Raw genomic sequence first — 24,037 nt, forward strand, 5'->3', positions numbered from 1 at the left:
TTGTAGGAATCGAATAAATCATTTATTCTGGCTTTCCCTTCTCTGGGCTTCCTTCTAACAGCCAAGGGTCTATGCTTTCAGTGGGTGGCAAAATCAGGTTTCCTAGCATTAGCCCAAACACTTTTGGTGGCTAGGAGCTCTTTTAATAATTCGGATGGCATGTGCAGGTCGCCACAGGACTTGCACACGTGGATAGTAAAAACAAAACTATTTCTATGCAGTTGATCTCTAATTCTCCCAGGATCCAACATTCGGAACCTACTTTTGCCTTAGCTAAGATGGAATAAAATTTGGAATTCTGATCCAGTGGGCTGTTTGCCAACTAATCCAGCTCTTCAATCCAGTGGAAGAAAGAGAAAATCATGAGTTACAATCCAGGTTAGTACAGTCAGTTCACAGAAAATGCTGGCTGGCTATGGCTGGACGTTGGAGGTTGTAGAGGAAGAAAAAGGCGAATTCAGGTCTGCAGGTGGCCTGCACCTGGGAACAGAGTCAATATTCAATGTGGTAGCCTCACTTCCTACAGTAGCTGCAATAAACCGGGCTGCTCTGAATGGGTGAACTGAAGAAAAATTCCTCTGTGGGAAGGGACAGAAGACTAGACTCACGAAGGGAAGAAAATATTTGAATTTATGTTCAACACGTTCCCTGCAGATGGGAATGGGGGAAGAGTCCCACCCCACCCCCAAAAGTCCTCTTTTTTCAACAAGCCGTTTCTTTTCTTACAAGAGTGAACTGATTCGCTTCTGCAGGAGAGTCGGAAGCACCGAGAATGCGGGTGTCTTCCCTTTCCTTTCCTTCCAAAAGGGCCAGCAGCCTCAGGCAAGCCGAAGTCCTCTCCTCCTGAATGCGCAGTCTCGTGAATTCCACTGTCTTCAAAAATTCAGCAGCTGGTGGTAGTTCTCTGAAGAGCTGGGAGAGGAGGTGGCCCTGCTCTGACGCTGTTCTGTGAAGATGGTGGAGGCTTTGGGGGCTGAGGGCATTGCAGCTGGACTTGGAGAGGAGCTGGAAGAGGTGCTCAGAGAGGTATTTCACGAAGATTAGGGTCTCAGCCCAAAAGTTGACCTCTGCTTTTTCAAACAGGTAGTCTTCCACCTAAATCAAATGACAAGGCCCAAAGTCAACGTTACAGGGGATGTTGACAAGCTCCCATCCAGATCAGAGTCCTGCCAGACATGGAGGACATATGTCCCCCTCCTCCTCCCAAGGGAGGGCCCACTCTTGCCTGTCAGCACCCACATACACTTGCCACTTGCAGCCTGGAAGGTCACCTTCTATTTTCATTTGCTGTACTTCTCTACCAGGCAGGAATTTTCTTTCCCAGACTTAACATGACCTTTGATAAAGATGTGTTTGTGGTTCCAAGCCAAGATATTTTGGGGGCCTGCTGTTGAAAGGGAACCTCAACATGGGAGTGGCCCCCTAGACCCAAAGGTGCATCTAGAAATCAGAGGGTGTGAGCAGGGAGGAAGAGAAATCTCAGCAGCAGAACAAAGAGCAAAAGGATTACCAAACACGACACCCTACTCTCTGAGTATGAAACCAAATTTCTATAATGCTGGGGATTTTCAAGGTTATTTTATAACAGACACTTTATCTTGTCTCCAAATTTCCCATAAACAGGCTGCTTTTTGAACTCTTGGCCTGTTGGGTATGTCAAGAGGGCCAGCTGACTCAGACACTGGTGGATGGATACAAATTTCAGTTGACAAGATGCTTTTGTTGCTGGTCTTGGTCCTCAGTTTCCCTATCTGTTGACTCACCTGGAGGGGGCTAATAGTTTTCTCTAAGCAGCAAATACCGTGGAAGGATCCTGATTCTCTGGGAATGTTTCACCTTCAGACCTAACCATGGGGAGCCCCTAGCTCTTCCAATGTGGACTAATAAGCATTCTCCATAATTAAACCCTCAACTTCCAAGGGGCCTCTTCCTTTCTTATTTTTTTTTCTATTGAGGTATAACTGACATACAATATTATACTAGTCTCAGGTGTACAACATTTGTATCCATTGTGAAATGGATCACCACACTAAGTCTTGTTACCATCTGTCACCCTACAAAGTTAATATAATCTTATTGACTATATTCCACATGCTATACATTAATCCCCATGACTTATTCATCTTATAACTGGGAGTCTGTGCTTCTTGATACCCTTTACCCATTTCACACCACCTTAACCCCCCTCCCCTCCACCAACTGCCAATCTGTTCTCTGTATGAGTGTTTGGTTTGGTTTTGCTTGTTTGTTTTTTAGACTCCACATATTAAGTGAAACCAGGTGGTATTTGTCTTTCTCTGACTTATTTCTCTTAGTATAATACCTTTGAGTTCTGTGTTGTCTCAAATGGCAACATTACATTCTTTTTCATGGCTGAGTAATATTCCCGTGTGTGTGTGTATAAAACACATAATATATATATAACACATTATATATATATAAAACCACATTATACATATAAAACACATAATATACATACAATGCATGCATGTGTACACACACACACACACACACACCATTATCTATTCATCCATTGAAGGACACGTTTAGGTTGTTTCCATATCGTGGTTTTTTGTAATAGCCATATCGTGGCTATTGTAAATAATCCTGCAGTGAACACAGTGGTGCACTGTATCTTTTCAAATTAGTGTTTCCATTTTCTTTGGATAGATACTCAGCAGTGAAATTGCTAGATCATGTGGTAGTTCTATTTTTAATTTTATGGGAACCTCCATACTGTTTTCCATAGTGGCTGCACAGATTTACCTTCCCACCAACAGGGCATGAGAGTTCTCCTTCCTCCACATCCTCATCAACACTTATTTCTTGTCTTTTTGATACTAGCCATTCTGACTGGTGTTAGGTGATAACTCATTGTGGCTTTGATTTGCATTTCCCTGATGATTAGTGATGTTGAGCATCTTTTCAGGTACCTGTTGGCCACCTGTATGTCTACTTTGGGAAAATGTTTATTCAGATCCTCTGCCCATTTTTTAATCAGATTTCTTTGTTTTTAATGAGTTGTATGAGTTCTTTATATTTTTTTGGATATTAACCCCTTATTGGACATATAAATCATATGCAAATATCTTCTCCCATTAGGTAGGTTCTGTTTTCATTTTGTTGATGGTTTCCTTCACTGCGCAGAAGCTTTTTAGTTTGATTTAGTCGCAGTTGTTTACTTTTGCTTTATTTCCCTTGCCTTTGGAGTCAGATTCACAAAAACATCACTAAGACTGACGTCAAGGAGCTTACCATCTGTGTTTTCTTTTAGAAGTTTTATAGTTTCAGGTCTTACATTCAGGTCTTTAATTCATTTTGAGTTAATTTTTGTATATGGTGTAAGAAAATGGTCCAGTTTCATTCTTTTGCATGTAGCTGTCCAGTTTTCCCAATATCATTTATTGAAGAGACTATCCATTCCTCATTGTATATTCTTGCCTCCTTTGTCAAAAATTAATTGACCATATATATATATACATGGGTTTATTTCTGGGCTCTCTATTCTGTTCCACTGATCTATATGTCTGTTTTTGTGCCAGTGCCATACTGTTTTGATTACCATAGCTTTGTAGTATAGTTTGAAGTCAAGGCACATAATACCTCTGGCTTTGTTCTTCTTTCTCAAGACTGTTTTGACTGTTTGGGGTCTTTGGTGGTTCCCTATAAATTTTAGAATACATGTTCTAGTTCTGTGAAAAATACCATTGGAATTTTTATGGGGTTTACATTGAATCTGTAGACTGCTTTGGGCAGATGGATATTTTAACAATATTAATTCTTCCAATCCAAGAGCATGGAATATCTTTCCATTTATTTGTGTCTTCTTTAATTTCTTTCATCAGTACCTTATAGTTTAATAAGGTCTTTTACCTCCTTCATTAAATGTATTCCTAGGTGTGTGTGTGTGTGTGTGTGTGTGTGTGTGTGTGTATATTATGCAATTGTAGATGGGACTGTTTTCTTGATTTCTCTTTCTGATAGTTTGTTATTAGTGTATAGAAATGCAACAGATTTTTGTACATTGATTTTGTATCCTGCAACTTTACTGAATTCATTTACTAATTATAAAAGTTTTTTTGGTGGAGTCTTTAGGGTTTTCTACATATAGTGTCATGTCATCTGCAAACAGTGACAATTTTACTTCTTCCTTTCCAATTTAAATGCCTTTTATTTCTTTTTCTTGCATAATTGCTGTGGCTAGCATTTCCAGGACTTTGTTGCATAAAAGTGGTGAGAGTGGGCATCTTTGTCTTGTTCCTGATCTTAGAGGAAAGGCTTTCAGCTTTTATCCATTGAGTATTTTCAGCTTTTTTCCATTGGGTTTGTCATATATGGTTTTCATTATATTAAGATATGTACCTTCTGTACCCACTTCGTTGAGGGTTTTGTTTTGTTTTGTTTTTACCATAAATGGATGTTGAATTTTGTCAAATGCTTTTCTGCATCTATTGAAATGATCATGATTGTTATCTTTTATTTTGTTAATATTGTATATCACATTGACTGATTTGTAGATGTTGAATTACCCTTGCATCCCTGGAATAAAGCCCACTGGATTATGGTACATGATACTTTTAATGTGTTGTTGAACTCCATTTGCTAATAGTTGAGGATTTTGCATCTATGTTCATCAGGGATATTGGCCTATAATTTTCTTTCATTCTTTTTTTTTTGTTGTTGTGTCCTTATCTGGTTTTGGTATCAGGGTAACGCTGGCCTTGTAAAATGAGTTTGGAAGCAGTCCCTCCTCTTCAATTTTTTGGAAGAGTTTGAAAGGGTAGGTATTAAATCCTTGAATGTTTGGTAGAATTTACTGGTGAAGCTGTCTGGTCATGGATTTCTGTTTGGGGGGGGGGCTTCCCCCCCCTTATATTTTTTATTTATTTTTTCTTCACTGGTCTATTCAGGTTTTCTATGTCTTTATGATTCAGTCTTGGAAGATTGCAAGTTTTTAGTAATTTATTCATTATTTTTCACTTGTCCAGTTTGTTGGCATATAATTGCTCACAGTAGTCTCTTTTTTTATCCTTCACAAATTTATTTCTCTCTAAATTCATTATAAATAAGAATTATCTTAGAAATACCTTCCAGTATTTCAGAAAAATGATTCAAACAAGAGTACTGTAGTAACATTCATCAAACCATTCATTCACTCATTATTTATTAAGTATCCACCATGAGCAAAGCACTGTGTTAAGTATTGGCAACACAATGATAAATGAATAAACAGCCCCTGTCATCTCAAGGCTCAGTTTAACAGAGGAGAAAATGTAAAGAAATTTCCCTAAAGCTTCAGTTTTATGAACCAGTTTTTAGAATCATAATTTTTTTTTTTAAAGATTTTTATTTATTTGACAGAGAGAGACACAGCGAGAGAGGGAACCCAAGCAGGGGGAGAGGGAGAGGGAGAAGCAGACTCCTCGCTGAGCAGGGAGCCCGATGCGGGGCTCATGACCTGAGCTGAAGGCAGACACTTAACGACTGAGCCACCCAGGCGCCCCGAATCATAATATTTTTTAAAAAGGTGTTTCTCCATAACCTTTACACAAAAAACACACAATAATTGCTGGTCAACTACATTCAATGACCAAGTGGGTAGGTCTGTGGAAGAGTGGTTTTCATACTGCAAGTTGTAATGTTTAAGAGGTCATGAAATCAGGGCGCCTGGGTGGCTCAGTCATTAAGCGTCTGCCTTTGGCTCAGGTCATGGTCCCAGGGTCCTGGGATCGAGTCCTACATCAGGCTCCCTGCTCAGCGGGAAGCCTGCTTCTCCCTCTCCCACCGCCCCCTGCTTGTGTTCCCTCTCTCGCTGTGTCTCTGTCAAATAAATAAAATCTTAAAAAAAAAAAGAGGTAATGAAATCAATATGGATTACAACCAGTTAAAAATAATAAAATACAATGGTTCAGAAACATCAGCACCATGTGTTATAAAGTATTATTTAGTGAAATGTTTGTTTCAGAAGTACAGAGTGAGAGGGAAGTGCTTCCCTGTCTTCCTACATATACCTCTCATCTCCCTTCCACCTGCCCCAAGACACATTCTTAGCACATCCAATTCACAACAGTCTCTTATGATCCTTTGTATTTCTGTGGTATCAGTTGTAACCTCTCCTCTTTCCTTTCTGATTTTATTTATTTGAGCCCTCTCTTTTTCTTGGTCAGTCTAGCTAAAGGTTTGTCGATTTTGTTTATCTTTTCAAAGAACCAGCTTTTAATTTTATTGATTTTTCTATTGTCTTTTTAGTCTCTATTTCATTTATTTCCACTCTTATCTTTATTATTTCCTTCCTCCTCCTAATTTTGGGTTTTGTTTGTTCTTCTTTTTCTGGTCCCTTGAGCTGTAAAGTTAGGTTGTTTATTTGAGATCTTTCTTGTTTCTTGATAACAGGCATTTATCACTTGAACTTCCCTCTTAGAACCCCTTTTTCTATATCCCATAGATTTTGTTATATTGTGTTTCTGTTTTCATTTGTTTCTAGGTGTTTTAATTTCTCCTTTGATTTCTTCTATGACCCAACAATTGTTCAGTAACATGTTGTTTAATTTCTATGTATTTGTAGTTTTTCCAGTTTTATTCTTGTAATTGATTTCTAGTTTTATACTATTGTGGTCAGAAAAGACGCTTGACATGATTTTTATCTTGTATTTATTGAGACTTGTTTTGTGGCCTAACATGTGATCCTAGAGAATGTTCCATGTGCATCTGAGAAGAATGTGTATTCTCCTGCTTTGGATGGGATGTTCTGTATATACCTATTAAAGTCTATGTGGTCTAATGTATTGTTTAAGGCCAACATTTCCTTATTAATTTTGTTTGGATGACCTATCCACTGATGTAAGTGGGATGTTAAAGTCCCCTACTATTATTGCATTACTCATAATTTCTCCCTTTAGGTCAGTTATTATTTGCTCTATATATTTTGGTGCTCCTATTTTGGGTGTATAATATTTATAAATGTTATATATTCTTGCTGGATTGACCCTTTTATTAATATGGTTGCCCTCTTTCTCTTTTATTACAGTCTTCCTTCTAAAGTCTATTTTGTCTGATATGAGTCTAGCTACACCAGCTTTCTTTTTGTTTCCATCTGCATGGAATGTAATTCTCCATCCCTTCACTTTTGGGCTGCATGTGTCCTTACTTCTGAAGTCTCTTGCAGGCAGTATACAGATGTATCTTTTTTTTTTTTTTTAATCCATTTAGCCACTCTTATGTCTTTTGATTGGAGAATTAGTCCATTTACATTTAAAGTAATTATTGATAGGTATCTGCTTATTGACATTTTGTTAACTATTTGCTGGCTGTTTTGTAGGTCCTGTATGTTCCTTTCTTCTTCTTTTGTGGTTTGATGACTTTTTTTTTTTTTAAGATTTTTTATTATTTATTTATTTGACAGAGAGAGACACAGCCAGAGAGGGAACACAAGCAGGGGGAGTGGGAGAGGGAGAAGCAGGCTTCCTGCAGAGCAGGGAGCCCGATGCGGGGCTTGATCCCAGGACCCCGGGATCAGGACCTGAGCTGAAGGCAGATGCTTAACAACTGAGCCACCCAGGCGCACCTGGTTTGATGACTTTCTTTGTGTTTATATTCCTTTCTCATTTTCTTTGTGTATTTACATACATATTACATACATACATATTCTTTGTGTTTGCTGTGAGGTTCACATGTCATCCTATGTCTATAACAGTCTATTTTAAGTTGATAGCAACTTAAATTTGAACATATTCCAGAGCTCTACATTTTTACTCCATTTTATATTTTTCATGTCACATTTTACATCTTTTTATGTTTCCCTTAATTATTGTAGTTTTAGTTCATTTTTTCTTTTAACCTTCAAAGTAGCTTTGGAAGTGCTTAATCTACTACCTTTACTATATACTTATTTTTTGCAGTGGGATTTTTACTTTCATATGTTTTCTTCTTATTAATTAGTGCCATTTCTCGCTCTCTCTCTTTATTTTTTGGTGGGCAGCAAAGCAAGGTTTATTGAGCGATAGCAAAGTGATAGTACAAAGCTCCCAAGGAGGGAGGGGACCCGAGGGAGTTGCCACTGGAGTTTCTAAGTCTAGGGGTTTTTATGGGCTTGTTGGCAGGCTGTTTTAATCTGATTAACCCTCCCTGCACCTGTCATCCAATCAGATTTTTGTCACCTATCTATCATATGGGAAAAGGTGGAGGGTTCCTTCCAGGGTGGTGTAAAATCCTTTTAAGGGTGATTTCCTTAGGGCTGGGGGGCGGGGGGTGGGTGTGTGTGTGTGGCTTGTCCCTGCGTGCCTGCCTTCCAGCTATCCTTCATCATTCCCCTCTCTGAAGAGGTAACCCTAACTCCTGTTAGGAAGAAGGGTGACGACCGATCATAGCTACTTCCTGTTGGTCAGGGGCGTGGGATGGGGCGGCAGTCAGGGTTCCTTTCATCCCATCTTAATTAGTGCCATTTCTTTTCAACTTAAAGGAGTCCTTTAACATTTCTAAGCCCAGGTTAGTGGTGATGAACTCCTTTAGTTTTTGCTTGTCTGGGAAACTCTTCATCTCTCCTTCCATTCTGAATGATAACCTTGCCAGGTATAGTATTCTTGGTTGGAAGGTTCTGAGTATGTCATGCCCCTCCCTTCTGGCCTGCAAAATTACTGCTGAGAAATCTGCTGATAGCCTTACGGGGTTTCCCTTGTACGTAATAATTTGTTTTTCTCTTGCTGCTTTTAAGATTCTCTCTTTAATTTCTGACATTTTAACTATGATGTGTCTTGGTGTAGATCTCTTTAGGTTCATCTTCTTTGGAATTCTTTGGGCTTTCCTGGGCCTGGATTTCTGTTTCCTTTTCCAGCTAGGGAAGTTTTCAGCCATTGTTTCTTCAAATTAGTTTTCTGTCCCTTTCTCTCTTCTCCTTCTCGGACCCCTATGGTGTGAATGTCATTCCACCTGATGCTGTCCCATAGCTCTCTTAAGTTATCTTCATTTTTAAAATTTGCTTTCCTTTTTGCTGCTCTGTCTGGATGAGCTCCATTGCTTTGTCTTCCAGCTTGCTGATCCATTCTTCTGTTTCATCTAGTATGCTGTTGAGCCCTTCTAGTGTTTCTCAGTCCATTATTGTATTCTTTGGCTCTGTGCCTTCTATTTGGCACTTTCTTATATTTTCTCCTGTTGAAGTTCTCACTGTGTTTATCCTTTCTTCTTCCAAGCTCAGTGAGCTTTTTTTTTTTTTTAAAGATTTTTAATCTATTTATTTGAGAGAGAGAAAGAGGGGGAGAGCACAAAGGGAGAGTGAGAGGGAGAAGCAGACTCCGCCCTGAGCAGGGAGCCCGATGTGGGACTCGATACCAGGACCCTGAGATCATGACCTGAGCCGAAGGCAGATGCTTACCAGCTGAGGCACACAGACACTCCAGTGAGCTTCTTTATGGCCATTACTTTGAATTCTTTACCAGGTAGATTCCTTTTTTTTAAATTTTTTTTTTTATTTATTTGCGAGAGAGAGAATGAGAGACAGAGAGCATGAGAGGGAGGAGGGTCAGAGAGAGAAGCAGACTCCCTGCTGAGCAGGGAGCCCGATGCGGGACTCGATCCCGGGACCCCAGGATCATGACCTGAGCCGAAGGCAGTCGCTTAACCAACTGAGCCACCCAGGCGCCCCTACCAGGTAGATTCCTTATCTCCACATCATTAAGGTCTTTTTCTGAGGTTTTGTCTTTTCTTCCATTTGGAACATATTTCTGTTTCCTCATTTTGCTTGACTCTGTGTTTGCTTCTATGTATTAGGCAAAGCAGCCACCTCTCTCAGTCTGGAAGGAGTGGGTGGCCTTGTGGGTGATGAAACTTCTCCTTCAACCTTGCTCCAGTTCTTGGTTGTCTCTTGAACCTTTCTGATTGTTTAAACCACCTGATTTATTCTTATTATGTCCCCATTGTTGAGGGTGTGCCAAGACCGGTCAGTGTTCCAAGGGGAGGAATCTCTTTAGCACCTGCTTTCAGGCTGATTGGAAGCCAGACCCTTTGGCAGCAGCTTTTAAAATATATATAGTACTGTGGGATGGCAATCGTAATCCTTGCTGGCCTCCAGACCAGGAGATCTAGAGGTGTCCCCTGGGCAACTGTTGCAAAAATTGGGGCTCCAGATGAATGTATTAGCTTTTTTCTGGGAAGTCTCATGGAGCTTTAGCAAGGCCAAGGGGGCATGCAAGGATGTCACCTCCTGCTTATGTTCCCTAGGAACGCCTCCTGAGCCTCTAAATGTGTGGGAAACCTGAAGCCTGTCCCTCAGGCTGAAGTTCCAGGCTATGTAAACAGGCTTTTTTCCCATGAAGACTGGGGTTGTGTTTCAGTCTGCTGTCTGTGCAGTGCCCTGGGGGTGGTAGACTGCCAAGAACTGTATTCCTGATCACTACCTTCCTGTGGAGTTCAGGATGCCAGCTCCCTTGGCCACCAGGGCCAGGCAATCAAGGGGTGTCCTGGGTGTGGAACAGCCATGGCTGCTGGCTTTAGCTGGGCCGTCGGAGAGTGTAGGGGGTGGGGAATGCCCACCGCCTTCAGAAACCCAGGAGGCTCTTTCAAAGTCCTCTCCCCTGGTGATCTGAAGACTGGAACACCACTGGAACCCCAAAAGTCAGCTTGAGAGATGCCCCAGCACACCCCAGCAGCATCTAGCAGGCTGCTGTGGTCATTTGGAGACTTTCCTAATCGGTTATTGATCCGTATGTGAGCATCCAAAGGACACTTTCAGTGGGCATGTGAAGCCTATGTAAGCCTGATTAGCTGCATCTTGTGGGTTCAGGCCACCAGTCTGATTCCACCGCCACTGCCCTGAGACCCTAGGATTACCTGATGTGTGCTTTCCACGCGGACCACGAAATCATCACCCTCTCCCAACAGCCATCCCAGCAGGACTGGGAGTCCAGGGGCCAGCTGGTCCCACTGCTGCAGCAGGTCACACAGCACAGCCAGGGCCAGAGGCAGTGCAATTGAAGCGTCCACCTGGCAGAAGGCAAATTCTGTGGAAACGAGAGAGAGGCGAGCGGTGAATGTGCTGCTCAGGGCCAGCCCAGGGAGGCTGTGCAGGACTTTGGCAACGGGAAGGCGCTCAGGTCAAATCATGGCCACCAGCCTGCAGGGAGGCTGCTGGGATAGGCTCCTCAGAGGTTATAAATCCATTTCACTCTGCTAGAAGGAGTCAGAGGCCCAAACCCCACCATTTCCATGCCCCCCATCCCTGTGTGGTCAGAAGCAAGCCCATCTGCAAGATGAGACATTTAGCTCCTGTCAGCCCATCTAGTGTAACTGGAAGGATCTCAGGAAAGACCCAGTGTCTCCTCTGCAGGCCTGCCACAACGCCTGAGTTCTACTGGTTTGCCCCTCCCTCTGAAAGCAAATCCCAATGGCCACATGACACATAAACCTCTTACCATTTTATTTTATTTTTTTTTTAAAGATTTTATTTATTTATTTGAGAGAGAGAGAATGAGAGACAGAGAGCATGAGAGGGAGGAGGGTCAGAGGGAGAAGCAGACTCCCTGCCGAGCAGGGAGCCCGATGCGGGACTCGATCCCGGGACTCCAGGATCATGACCTGAGCCGAAGGCAGTCGCTCAACCGACTGAGCCACCCAGGCGCCCAACCTCTTACCATTTTAGAGCAGGGCATCAGCAAACTTTTTCTTAAAAGGTCAGAGAATAAATATTTTAGACTCTGGGGGTCTTCAAGTCTCTGTCACAACTCCTCAACTCTGCTGAAAGCAGCCACGGACAATACGGAAACTCTATTTATGTTCCAATAACATTTGAATTTCCTAGAGTTTTCACATGTCATAAAATATTCTTTTGATTTTTTCCCAACCATTTACAAACACACAAACCCCTTGTAGTGCAGAGGCTGTACAAGAGCAGGGGGCAAACTGGATTTGACTCACATTTTGCTGCCCTCTGTCTTCTAATTTGTTTTTCAGACGCTCGTCTTTCTTACTGGCTGGAAAAGGGTGCGGAGAGAGTAGAATGGGGTGCAGAAAAAGGAAGCAGGTGCCCTGGGGAAACCAGTGCTTACTTCATCATTTTGCCTTAGACAGTCCTAAAAATGGGTTTGAAGAGAGGCTCTGGGTGTTGACACTTCCGCTAACAACCCAAGGCCTCCCACTCCCAACCTGCAGGAGGTCTGAGACACAGGACTGCAATACTTCCATAAAATGAACCTCTTTGGGTCCCTCCATGCACCAGGGCCTGTCTTTCGATGACCCACTTCTGTTGAGGCCTCATCGTCCCCTAATCCCCATCTCCAACTCCAGCACATAGATCTGGCCCTGACTGCTGGCCCCCACAGAGACTTGCTCAGCACACAGGGAGAAGGCTCAGAGTCTGGACTGAAAGCTTGAGTTCTCAGGGTACTGAACTGGGCCAAGTAGGATGCCCCCTCTCCGCCCCCCGGGCCTATTAGGTGCCAGGCCCTAACCAAGTACTTTCTGTTCACTCCTTTGACATCCTATGGGTTGGGTATTGCCATCCCTACTTCACAGGTGAGGAACCCTGGGCTCAGATTAAGCTACTTGTATATAGTCACAGTGCTTTAAGTGGATATAAATAATCAGAATGGGCAAAATGTTTCATGGTGCCTGCAGAGCACAGATTTGGAGAATTAGCACCAACATTCCAGACATATAGGTCTTCCCAGTGAGATAAGCAGGGCTGGTGACCCCGAAGCAGAGCCAGTATTACTACCTGGAGCCCACCCAGCAGAGCCTAGAATCATGGAAGCAGCCCCAAGACTGATGTCACCATCCCCAAATCAATCCCCCAGGACCCCTGCCCCTTGGTGCCTCTGCTCCCTGGAACCAGGATTTAACCCAGGCAACAGAAAAAGAAGACGAGCAAATGTGCATTTCGGCTGTAGGTCTTGGACATGTGTTGGTCCAGCCTTTACTTACAATATAATCTCTATTTTTATCTCGACCTGATTCCTCTGTGTAGTTCTCAGGTGATTTAGAATCTGTATGGGGAGGTGGTACAATTAATTAGCATCTTTCATACCTCAAAGAAATGAAAATATACATGAAGACCAGCATAGGATTAAACACGTAGCAGATGCTCAGCACATTCTCGTGTGTGGCTCCAGAAGTCATGAAATCTTTTCCTTTGCCCCCATCTTTATTCAGTTTGAACACTAACACAGGGACTGCCACAAAGAAAGCATTCACTAAATGGTTAACTAGGGTTACTGGTGATAATAATGAACACTGGCCTATCTAACCCTTACTGCTCCCACATGAGCAGGGAGGTATCCTTATTTAACCAGTGAGGAAGCTATGCTCATGGGGAACGGATCCAAGTTTGTACAGTGAGAAGTGGCGGCAGTGAGCTCAGTCTGCCTCAGCCCAGAAGCTGCCCCTTCCCCACAGAGAGGCCATGGAGAAACAGCCCATGGAGGTGAGGAAGTCACACTGGGCTTTATTACTTTTATTCATGATGCCACCAGGAAGGCCTGCTGCACTTGCCCCACCTGACAGGACAGATGTCCCCCATCCTGTACCATTTTGTCATGAATTGTGCTTAGGAAGTGGCAGGAGAGTGACGGGCATGACAGAGGCACAGGGGAGTGTTGGTGTGATTTGGCTATAAGTGGATCCAGAGAAAATGAGAGCTGTCCAAATACTGACTCCGCCAGATGAAGAAGGAAGGGGAAAGAAGCTGGATGCGGGAGGGGAGAGAATTAGCTGGATTTAAATCTGCTTGAGGGGCCAGATGTACCCCTCCAAGTTTCTTCTTTTATCACTTTGCCCTGAACTAGGACGGCTTGGCCAGAACAACCCAGATTGCTACTGGCCAAATGCCTTGTGAAGGGAGGCAGAAGAATGGGAGAGGAGTTTTTTAGCTAACGATGCAAGCCAGCCAGGCTCTCACAGGCTCACCAGTCCATCAAGGAAACCAGAAAGCAAGTGACCAAGCAACCAGTGCATCTGAAGAATCTGCCACATGTCCAGAACAGCTAAACAATCTGGAAAAACACACAGAACTGGAACTCACACTTCCTGATTTTAAAACTTACTACAAAGCTACAGTAATGAAGACAGTGTGGTGCTGGCAAAAGGACAATGGAATAGAACTGAGATTCCAGAAATAAACCCTCATACTTACATTCCATTGATTTTTTTTTTTTTTTTTTTGGTGACAAGAGTGCCAAAACAATGGTAGGGAAAAAACAGTTTTTTCAGCCAGTGGAGCTGGGACACCTGGGTATCCATCCACAGGCAAAAGAATGAAGTTGGACCTACCTCAGAGCATATACAAAAATGGACTCAAAATGGATCAAAGGCCTACATTTAAGAGCTAAAACTATGAAACACACAGAAGAAAATACAGAAGTGAAGCTTTGTGATCTTGGATTAGGCAATGGTTTCTTAAATAAGACATCAAAAGCCCAAGCAACAAAAAGAAAGGTTAGACTTCATCAGAATTGCAAACGTTTGTGCCCCAAAGGATATCATTAATAAAGCGAAGACAACTCATAGAGATGGGAGCATACATCTGCAAATCCCATATCTGGCAAGGGACGTATATTTAGAATACATAAAGCACTCTTAAAACGAAATAAAAAGATAACCCAATGAACACACGTGCAAAGGATCTGAATAGACATTTCTCCAGAGAAGATCCACAAATGACCAATAAGCACAGGAAAAGATGCTCAGCATCAGTAACCAATAGGCAAATGCAAATCAAAACCACAGTGAGATACCACTTCACAACCATTAGGAGAATTATAATTAAAAAGGCAGATAATAAGTTTCAGTGAAATGTGGAGAAGTTGGAACTCTCAGACACCGCCGGTGGGGATGTAAAATGGTGCAGCCAGGTTGGGAAATAGTCTTGAAGTTTTGCTCACTCCTAGGCATAGACTTAAGAGAACTAAAAACCGTATGTCCGCACAAAAACTTGTACTTGTGAATGTTCATACTAGCCAATATGCAGGAAAAAATCAAAATGTCCATCAACCAAGGGATGGACAAATAAAATGTATATCCATACAATGGAATATTATTTAGTCCTAAAAAGGAATGAAATACTGATACAGGCTACACCACAGATGAACCTTGGAAAGATGCTTAGTGAAAGAAGCCAGACAAAAAGACCATGTATTGTATAATCTTTTTTTTTTTTTAAAGATTTTTTTCTTATTTATTTATTCATTTGAGACACAGAGATACAGAGAGAGAGAGAGAGCATGAGCAGTGGGAGAGGCAGAGGGAGAGGGAGAAGCAGACTCCCGGCCGAGCCAGGAGCCCGATGTGGGGCTCGATCCCAGGACCCTGGGATCACGACCTGAGCTGAAGGCAGACGCTTAACCATCTGAGCCACCCAGGCGCCCCTGTATAATCTTTTTTTTTTTTTAAGATTTTATTTATTTATTTGACAGAGAGAGACACAGCGAGAGAGGGAATACAAGCAGGGGGAGTGGGAGAGGGAGAAGCAGGCTTTCCGCTAAGCAGGGAGCCCGATGCGGGGCTCGATCCCAGGACCCCGGGATCATGACCTGAGCCGAAGGCAGACGCTTAACCAACTGAGCCACCCAGGTGCCCCCCTACTGACTTTTTTAAATTTTTTAAAATTTTTTTTAAAGATTTTATTTATTTATTTGACAGAGAGAGACAGCGAGAGAGGGAACACAAGCAGGGGGAGTGGGAGAGGCAGAAGCAGGCTTCCGGCTGAGCAGGGAGCCCGATGCGAGGCTCGATCCCAGGACCCTGGGATCATGACCTGAGCTGAAGGCAGACACTTAACGACTGAGCCACCCAGGCGCCCCAAGACCATGTATTGTATAATTCCGTTTATGTGAAATATCCAGAATAGGCAAATCAGAGAGACAAAAAGTGGATTAATGGTTGCCAGAGGTTGGAGAATGGGGAGATTGAGGAATGACTCCTGATAGAAACAGTGTTTCTTTTTTGGGTTGATGATGAAAATGTTCTGGAATTACACAGTGGTGAGGGTTGCGCAACCTTGTGAATATACTAAAACGTATATATCCATAGGCTTTCAGTTGGTGAATTTTGTGGTATGTGAATTATGTTGGGCCAGGGGGCAGGGGGAATGTGGCAGGCTGAAAAATGGCTTCCGGCCCCCAGAACCTGTGAATGTTACCTTACTTGGAAAAAGGGTCTTTGCAGATGTGATTTAGTTAATGGTACTGAGATGAAATCATCTTAGATCATCTGGGCGGCCCTTAAATGCCATCGCCAATGTCCTAATAAGAGAGAGCAGAAAGACACCCGACACACGGAGGAGAAGGTGATGTGAAGCCACAAGACTGGAGGGATGTGGCCTCTGGAGGCTGGAAGAGGCAAGGAATTCCTTAGAGCCAGATTCTTCCCTAGAGCCTCCAGAGGAAGTGTGGCCCTGCCGACACCTTAATTTTGGACTTCTGGCCTCATGAGGCCATAAATTGCTGTTGTTTTAAGTCACCAAGTTTACGTTAATTTGCTGTGACCACAGCCTCAGGAAACGAATACAGGGAGAAGCATGGGTTCTTTCTCACAGTGACGAAAATGGCCTGAAATACACTGTGGTGATGCTTGCACAACTCTACAAATAAGCTACAACCAGGGGGTGACTTGTGTGGTGTGTGTATGGCATATCTCAGTAAAACGGTGAAGCTGAAAAATCTGCTATGTGTACAAGTTGGTTCCGATTGCTGGGCACACCGTGTGCCCTGAAAGAGCTTGCAGAACACGTGAGCCTAGACCAACACTTAGAGCCCTCATGCTTGCTTGTAGGGCCCAGGCCTCAGGTGCTGGAGGACTCCGCAGAGGTGCACGGCTGCTCAGTGGGTGGGGAGGGCGCCTGAGAAGGCTTCCTGGAGGAGCCAGGCCTCTGCCTGGCCCTTCCCGAGTCCGGAAGTAGGTGCCTAGGGTCTTCCCTGTGGCCAGCACTGTGCTGAGTACTGTGGGAACGCAAGGCAAGGAGCTGACATTTCCTGTCCTCAAGAAGGTGGTAGCCTGGGAGGGGACGAAAAGCAAAAACTCAGGCAGCAATGAGACATCTGGTGCTCAATGGAGTGGTCTGCATTCTAAGAGCTGCAGGAATCAGGGGAGGGAAGAGGTCAGTGTAGGCGAATAAATCGTCGCCGCCCCCCCCCCCCCAATGGCTACACAGCTAAGGTGAGAGTCAAATATGCCCTAGACCCTGCGGGAGGGCTTTAAGTGGGTGAGGTACACAGGTACACACTCTTGTCTGTGGTAGGCCTACTACACAAGGGGGATTAGCATTCAGTCATTTGGAAGTGAGCTGGAAACCCACCGAATCAGCATTTAGAACTAGTTAATCCTTGCCTTCTACCCTCGTGAATGATTAACTTGGGTGGTCCGGCTTCTGAGCTGATGCAGTGTGGACATCATCTTGCTACTGCCCCCACCACATGGGGCTCTTCTGCCAAGGCAGACACCTGGCTAACGGAAGACCTTACTTGCTGAGACTCCTGAGGCAAGCATGGGGAGTCCCACAGCCCTGCCGCCCATGTTCTTTCCCACTCCTGTGATGAGGCCCGCCTTGGGGCTGGCAGCTAGAGGCAGGCTTCACACAGCACTGGATGCACTTCAAGTCCCAGGCTTTGAGGTGGTCTTCAACCACACTGATGAAAATGAAAATGCCAACGTCGACTTTTTCCAGGTGCCAACCTTGAGCTTGAGACCGTGGACTGAAGCGCACTGATTCTAAAGTTATCATGGGGGGAGATGCCTTCTAGACTAAGGCCATTGGTCAAGTCTCCTTCCCAAGACAGGCCAAGTCAGCACAGTAAATGCTGAGTAAATGGAGATGGGTTGAGTGTTCCCTGCCCCTAGCTCTGGAGCATCCTGTTCCAGGCATTCGTGGAACTCCCTCAACCTTGCCATCCAACCATCTCTCCGTCCACCATTCACCCAACAATTCAAGCTTCTATCTGCCCATAGTAGTTATTGTCACCTGCTGTGGGGGGGGGCGGGGGGGAGAGGGGCACTATGAGAAACACGAGGAAAACCCCAGTCCCTTCTCTCTGAGAGAGGAGTGTAGTCAGCAGTGAGCTGACACACGAAGGGTCAGGAAATAGTCCAAGATGGTGTACGACAGGGACTGATGATATCATTAGTAGCAGTAATGAAAGAACAGAAAAGGAAAAAAAGTGTGGGGAGTGGGATTAGGGAGCTTCATGGAGGGAAAACTGGGCAGGCCGAGGATAAGGGGCCACGCACAGCTGGGGCGAAAGGGAGGAGCGGGGAGCACAGGCCTGGCCCCGAGGAGGGGCGTCTGCCAGCTGAAGTCGAGGCGAAGCTGGAGGGCCTGTGTGGAGCAGGCCCGGGGAGGCAGCGGCAGTGTTGGAGTAAGGGAGTATTACTGTGTCTTCTTTTTTCTTTTTCTTTTTCTTTTTAAAGATTTTATTTATTTTTTAGAGAGCGAGCGAGAGGGAAACAGCATGAGAGGGGAGAGGGTCAGAGGGAGAAGCAGGCTCCCCGCTGAGCCGGGAGCCCGATGTGGGACTCGATCCCAGGACCCTGGGATCATGACCTGAGCCGAAGGCAGACGCTTAATGATTGAGCCACCCAGGCGCCCCTGTGTCTTCTTTTTTCTGACGAAAATATTTTAAGGATGCGCTAGGCTGTTTCCAGACGTCATTATTTCTGGTCTTCTCCACAGACTTCTTCACTTCCCCTCAGCAGAGCAAGAGCCTGTATTTTATTTAGTCATGAGAAACAAGTGTGGACTGCCGCTTGGTTCGACTGCTGACTCTGCCGTTTGCCTCTTCCTGAGGCTGCCAGGGCCCCTCTGCCCCCCGGCCTCTCCCGGTCCTCTACCCTGGAGCGCGTGGCTCTCTGCTCCTCGGGGCCCGCAGAGCCAGGACTCAGAGGTGCGATTTCCTGGCGTGGCAATCAGTGACAGGACTTCAGGGCTCTCCCAGAGGTCACTGTGTCAGCCTTTACCACTAGACAGAGCTCCCAGACAACCCTTACCTGAGGCAAATGGCCCAGAGGAAGGTCTGTGTCCTAAGGAAAGAAAAGGGGCAGCATCTCTAGTTTTGAAGAACCCAGCAGGAAGGCTGCGTGTGGGAACACGGGTATTCGTGATATTAGTCTCTGTTCTTTATCTGAGTATTTAAAAAATTTCATCCAAGAACCAAATGTGCTGGTCAGTGCTCTCAAGGGCAGCTCCAGCCCCAGCCTCGGCGGACACTGGGTCAAGTGCTAGGAGCGCGGGCAGCACTGAGACTCCGGCCCACCCACTCGGTGCTCCAAGCTGGTGCCTCCGGGCGACAGCCAGCCCTTCCCTCCCACTCCCAACCTGGCCGTGGTGGTCTGGAGGGGAACTCTGACTTCACCTGGCCCAGGCGGACCCCTCTTCTTCCTACTTCTTTTTCTTTTCTTTCTTTTTTTTTCTTTTTAAAGCCCGGGGAGCTATAGCTTAAAAGACAGTACACAGGAGGCCGAACCCAACCAAACACACAGCTCAAGGGTTCTAAGGCCCCAAAGGGCCCCTCAGAAACATCTGGACAGGGGTGCAAATGGACTCTTTGTGGTCTCCACGCAAGTCTGATATGGCTTACATGGTCTTTTTTTAAAAGTCAGGCGATTTCTCATAAAAATCCAAATTTCTAGCATCTTTTGAAAATTCAGAGAATTAATTAGCACCTGGCGTCCCCGGCCTGCATCTTAACGTGGTAAGAGATGCTTGGAGCAGAGCAATGGCCGTGCCCTACAGGACGCATCGGTGCATCCTACCGCCTCCCAGCTCACTCCTGCAGCCGTGAGTTTATGACTCCTACACCCGACTACTGAGGAAGGCGACGGGTCCCGAGCCAGCCCCTCATCTTCACAGACGGGAGCACCAAGACCTTCTACCAAAGCCGTCCGATCACCAGTCTCCCCCCGGAGCTCTCTGGGTCTTCTCCTTCCCTCCAACTCTTGTGGCTCTGGTTTGCTCACCATCCCCACTGTCTGATAGATCCTCTCTCATCCTGACTTAGCCTACTCATCCCTCAGGACCCAATTCAGGTCCTGTGGTCTAGATTTTTCCAGCCCACTGTGACCTTTCTCTGCTCATATCTGCACAGCACTCAGTGTGCTGACAGATGGTGAGAGAGGGCATTCTGTGGCTGAGCCCTATGTCTTTGCTTTTCCCAGGATCATCCATAGGACAGCACTGGGCACACAGCAGATACCATCCACTTGGTACTTGATTAGAGCCATGTACTGAACAATTTACTTAGGACTTGTGTTTCCCCAATAGGAAACCTCCAAGATTGCAAGACTCGGGTCACACATGTAGACAGGATTATGGCTGCCATTCTACGCCTGAGGTTACTGAGGGTTAGAGAAGTCACTTGATCAGGATCACACAGGTGAGGTGGTAGGGGCCACATATAAGCCTGTGTACTTGACCATTGTGCTAAGCTGCCTATACATGTTGAATGACTATATGGATGGACAAGTAGACTGATTCTTTTCTGTTTGTGCCCCCATCTGTTCTTTGTCCCTCTGCACCCCACTCAGTGCCCCACGGGCTGACCTTTATGGACTGCACCACACAGGTTCCCTATCACCTGGCTTCTGGTGGGATTCATCTAATGGGGAGGGGATGCTGAGAATTTGGAGGGTAGAAAGAGAGAGAAGCTGGATACTTCTTTCCTGCAACCTCCCCCGTGAGTCACCAAGGTTCTGGCCGTGGCTGCACCATCCCGTTCAGCTCTCCTTGGGCTCAGGAAACCCCATTCCCTCCGCTCTCACCTAGTCTCTGGGGCTTCGACATCACTTATGGCTTCCCTCCACCTGGTGGTTCTCAACCTCAACCAGAGATAATACTGCCCTGCAGGAGACATCTGTCAATGTCCAGACACAGTTCTGGTTGTCACAAGTCAGGGGAGGTGGGGCTGCTGGAATGGAGTGGGTGGAGGCCAGGGATGCTGTGAACCACCCTACGAGGCACATGATACCTCCCCCAAATGTCAACAGGGCTGAGGCTGAGGAGCCCAGCCTTACCCCTGAAATAGTCTGCAACCTTACACAACTGTAAAAAGTCCCTGTGGTGAAGTCTCTCCAGTTCAGTGGGTGGATGGATGGAACTGTTCAGCTCATCAGGCAACAGGGGCCTACGTCTCTATTCCAGGCAGATGAGAAGAAGCTCATCATCTCCTTTCATATTTTTTCTGCAAGGCAATCCCTAGCTCCCCACCTCCTCATCAGCTCTCTGGGCAGAGAGGTGGCAAGAGGTAAAAAGCAGCTGCTTGAGACGAACAGCTGACCACAGAGCCCTTTTTGTCTGGAGGTGCAAACATTTTCCAGGTCAGAAGGGAAAGGATAAAAACACCACTTGAAATTCTAAAAATAGTTGGGGAAAAACCTTTCAAATATTAGTAATTTGCTTTTTCTTAATTTTCTAGCCCTTTCCATAGGGAACCAGTGGTCTGGATTCCCCGACGTTCCTGTAGACCCAGCTCCGCAAGACCGAGACCCCCCCAGATGCAGTCAGACGCCCGACGTAAACGTTTTCCTGGTGACCCATCACGAAACCAGAAAACATCCGGCAGAGCTTTTGTTTTCATTTTAAAGAAAAGATATATTTTTGAAAAAACGGTATTTTTAAAGTTAAAAAAGCTATAATTTAAAAAATGTGGGCCCACCTCAAATCACTGGGTAAATAGATGTAGATTTTCCCCTAATTTAAAAAATGGATACAGCCAACATGAATAAAAACAAATAAGCATTTCATAGGAGTTAAAAGCGTGCACTTCTTACTTGGGAGGGCCATACTTCACTGAAAAGGGGTTGATAAAATAAATTACAGCTGGTGAATAGCACACTCAGCTCAAAGCTTATAAAAATGCTTGCCATTGTTCACTTCCAACCACACCAAAGAATGAGGAATGGATTAAACCAACGTCACTCTCAGGCAACAATGGCTGTGAAAAAAACCGGGTTTCCCTAGGGGCATTCAGCCCAGGGAGAAGGGGAGCAACACCCACCCGCTTAAACCTTTCAGGGTACTCAGTTGTACCCAGTTTTGTGTGCAACTCACTGTCCTGTTCCTTGTGGCTACCTCCAAAGCCCAGCGGGAAAGAGTAAGGTGCACATGAGCTTTGTTCATGGCTGCTCCAGAGCAGGTGAATGAAGACAGGGTAAGGAGTGAGTTGGGTCCAGACCGGAGATGCTCTGGACAACAGCATCTGGCCCACACCTGATGCCCTTGTGCAAGGTGCAAAGTCAGGCCCTCCCCCCAGATGAGCCCCACCCTCTCCAGCAGCACCTCCCCTGCACTCTGCCTGCTCCTTGGTGATTTCGCTCTGCTGAGCCTCACAAAGTATTCAATCACCTCCACCTCTTTGTGGAAGGTAAGCACCTTGTGCTTATTCCTTTCTGCTAGGACACTCACCCCAAAGCACTCTTCCTGGAAGGGGCAATCTGAGCCCTTCTCCCCATTTCCCTGACGCTGCCCGATGAGCCAGTGAGGAGGTGGGGTACAATGAAGATGCCTACAGACTGAGAAGCCCTCCTGGAGGGGGGCCTAGGCAACTTGAAGTCTCCTTCTGCCATCAGCCTCCTCTTCCTCTGCCTGGGCAGAGTTCAAGGGATCTGCGGACACGTTGTACATTCCTCAGTGACCAGCTTGGATCTCACCATTTCTCTTTTCCCTCTCCTTGAAGTCATTCCAGTTTTCTTTAGTTTATTTCACTTCTTTCTCTTAAAGGAAATTTCTTCTCAGTCCGAGCTCTGAAGACAGACCAGCTCCTTCTGAGTTCTTCCTAAGCTTCTCTAACCCTCAGCGCCACTACCCACCTCCCTTACTCTCCCCCTGGTCCCCTCCCATTCTCAACCCTTTCAGCTTATTCGGGGCTTGTGGTGGGAGAGAGGAAGAAACCAAATGACCGATTCATTTCAGCAAAGCTGCCATGAGCACGAGGCACTGTGCCAGCCAGGAGCCAGAACTTCCCATCCAGTCTAGGCATGGGACACAGGGCACAGAGCACTAGATGGGGGTTTGCCCAGTTCCCCCAACACACTACTGGACCATGGAAGATAGTGGTACAGATGGTCCTGAAATGTAACTGAAGAATAGAAATTGGAAATCAGAAAAATTCAGGAAGATAATTTTTGTCTCCTGAGGATATGACCACTACCATCTCCCAGCCTTATCCAGAATCCAGAAAGTTCCTTTATAGGTACCCCCTCCTCCCTCTCAGGCTTTTACAGCTCTACGTAGAACAAAAACAGTCCAAGGTAATATAGCAAGTTCATCAAGGTATAAATGATCCCTAAACTCACAAAAGTAATTTTAAGATTTATAAACAGCGCTCAAAATGTTAAGTACCTGTGATTTCAAAGTTTCTGGAAACTTTGTATCTTTTTTTTTTTTAAGATATTATTTATTTATTTGACAGAGAGAGACACAGCGAGAGAGGGAACACAAGCAGGGGGAGTGGGAGAGGGAGAAGCAGGCTTCCCGCGGAGCAGGGAGCCTGATGCAGGGCTCGATCCCAGGACCCTGGGATCATGACCTGAGCTGAAGGCAGACACTTAACGACTGAGCCACCCAGGTGCCCCTGGAAACTTTATATCTTGAAACTGAGTTCACTCCCAGGTTTCCAAGGGCCTTTCCTATCAGTCCTTTGTGGCCAGGACTCCCTTGAATTGCTACCCGCCTCCCAAAGGCATCGGAAACCATCTGCTGGCCATGGTCCTGGGCTGATGGGAGTGGGGTGGCTGAGGCTGGAGAAGGCTGGGGTGAGGAAGAGGAACGGAGAGGCCACAGAAAACCTCTCTTCAACAACAAGCCTAGGAAGAGATGACAAGTCAGAGAATACAGGGCAATGAATGAGTTGGGGTTTTAGCCAACTGAAAAAAGGAGAAAAGGTTAAACTGTGGTATAGTGGATTTAAAATAGCTGCTAGGAAGAGTGCCTGGGTGTTCTGAGGCTCCAGAACCCACTGCCCAGAAGAGTCCACTGCTCCTTTCCTCTTGGGACCAGTCTTTGGTGGGAAGGGTGGGGATGAGAAGGAAGAGGAACTCTGGGAAGAAGTGGGTTGTGTTTGACCTGGAG

General features: G+C 45.4%; 1 protein-coding gene across 8 annotated transcripts in view; it reads right to left on the reverse strand.

Annotated features, from left to right (window-relative positions):
- The window catches only part of THADA (THADA armadillo repeat containing), a 328,075-nt gene continuing 304,038 nt past the window's right edge, over positions 1–24,037 (reverse strand). For 7 of the 8 annotated variants that reach the window (XM_081833473.1, XM_081833472.1, XM_081833471.1 and 4 more), the window contains 2 exons: positions 10,822–10,991; positions 1–1,095 (listed from right to left, as the gene is read on the reverse strand). In XM_081833473.1, the coding sequence (XP_081689599.1) occupies positions 703–1,095; positions 10,822–10,991 (563 nt within the window). In that variant the 3' untranslated portion in view covers positions 1–702. Of the gene's footprint in view, positions 1,096–10,821; positions 10,992–15,799; positions 16,975–24,037 lie in introns of those variants that run through there. The other variant, XM_081833474.1, reaches the window with a different exon arrangement.

This window comes from Leptonychotes weddellii, chromosome 10 (assembly GCF_054177405.1).
Source record: "Leptonychotes weddellii isolate Sample4059 chromosome 10, ASM5417740v2, whole genome shotgun sequence".
In the NCBI taxonomy this organism is placed as follows: domain Eukaryota; kingdom Metazoa; phylum Chordata; class Mammalia; order Carnivora; family Phocidae; genus Leptonychotes; species Leptonychotes weddellii.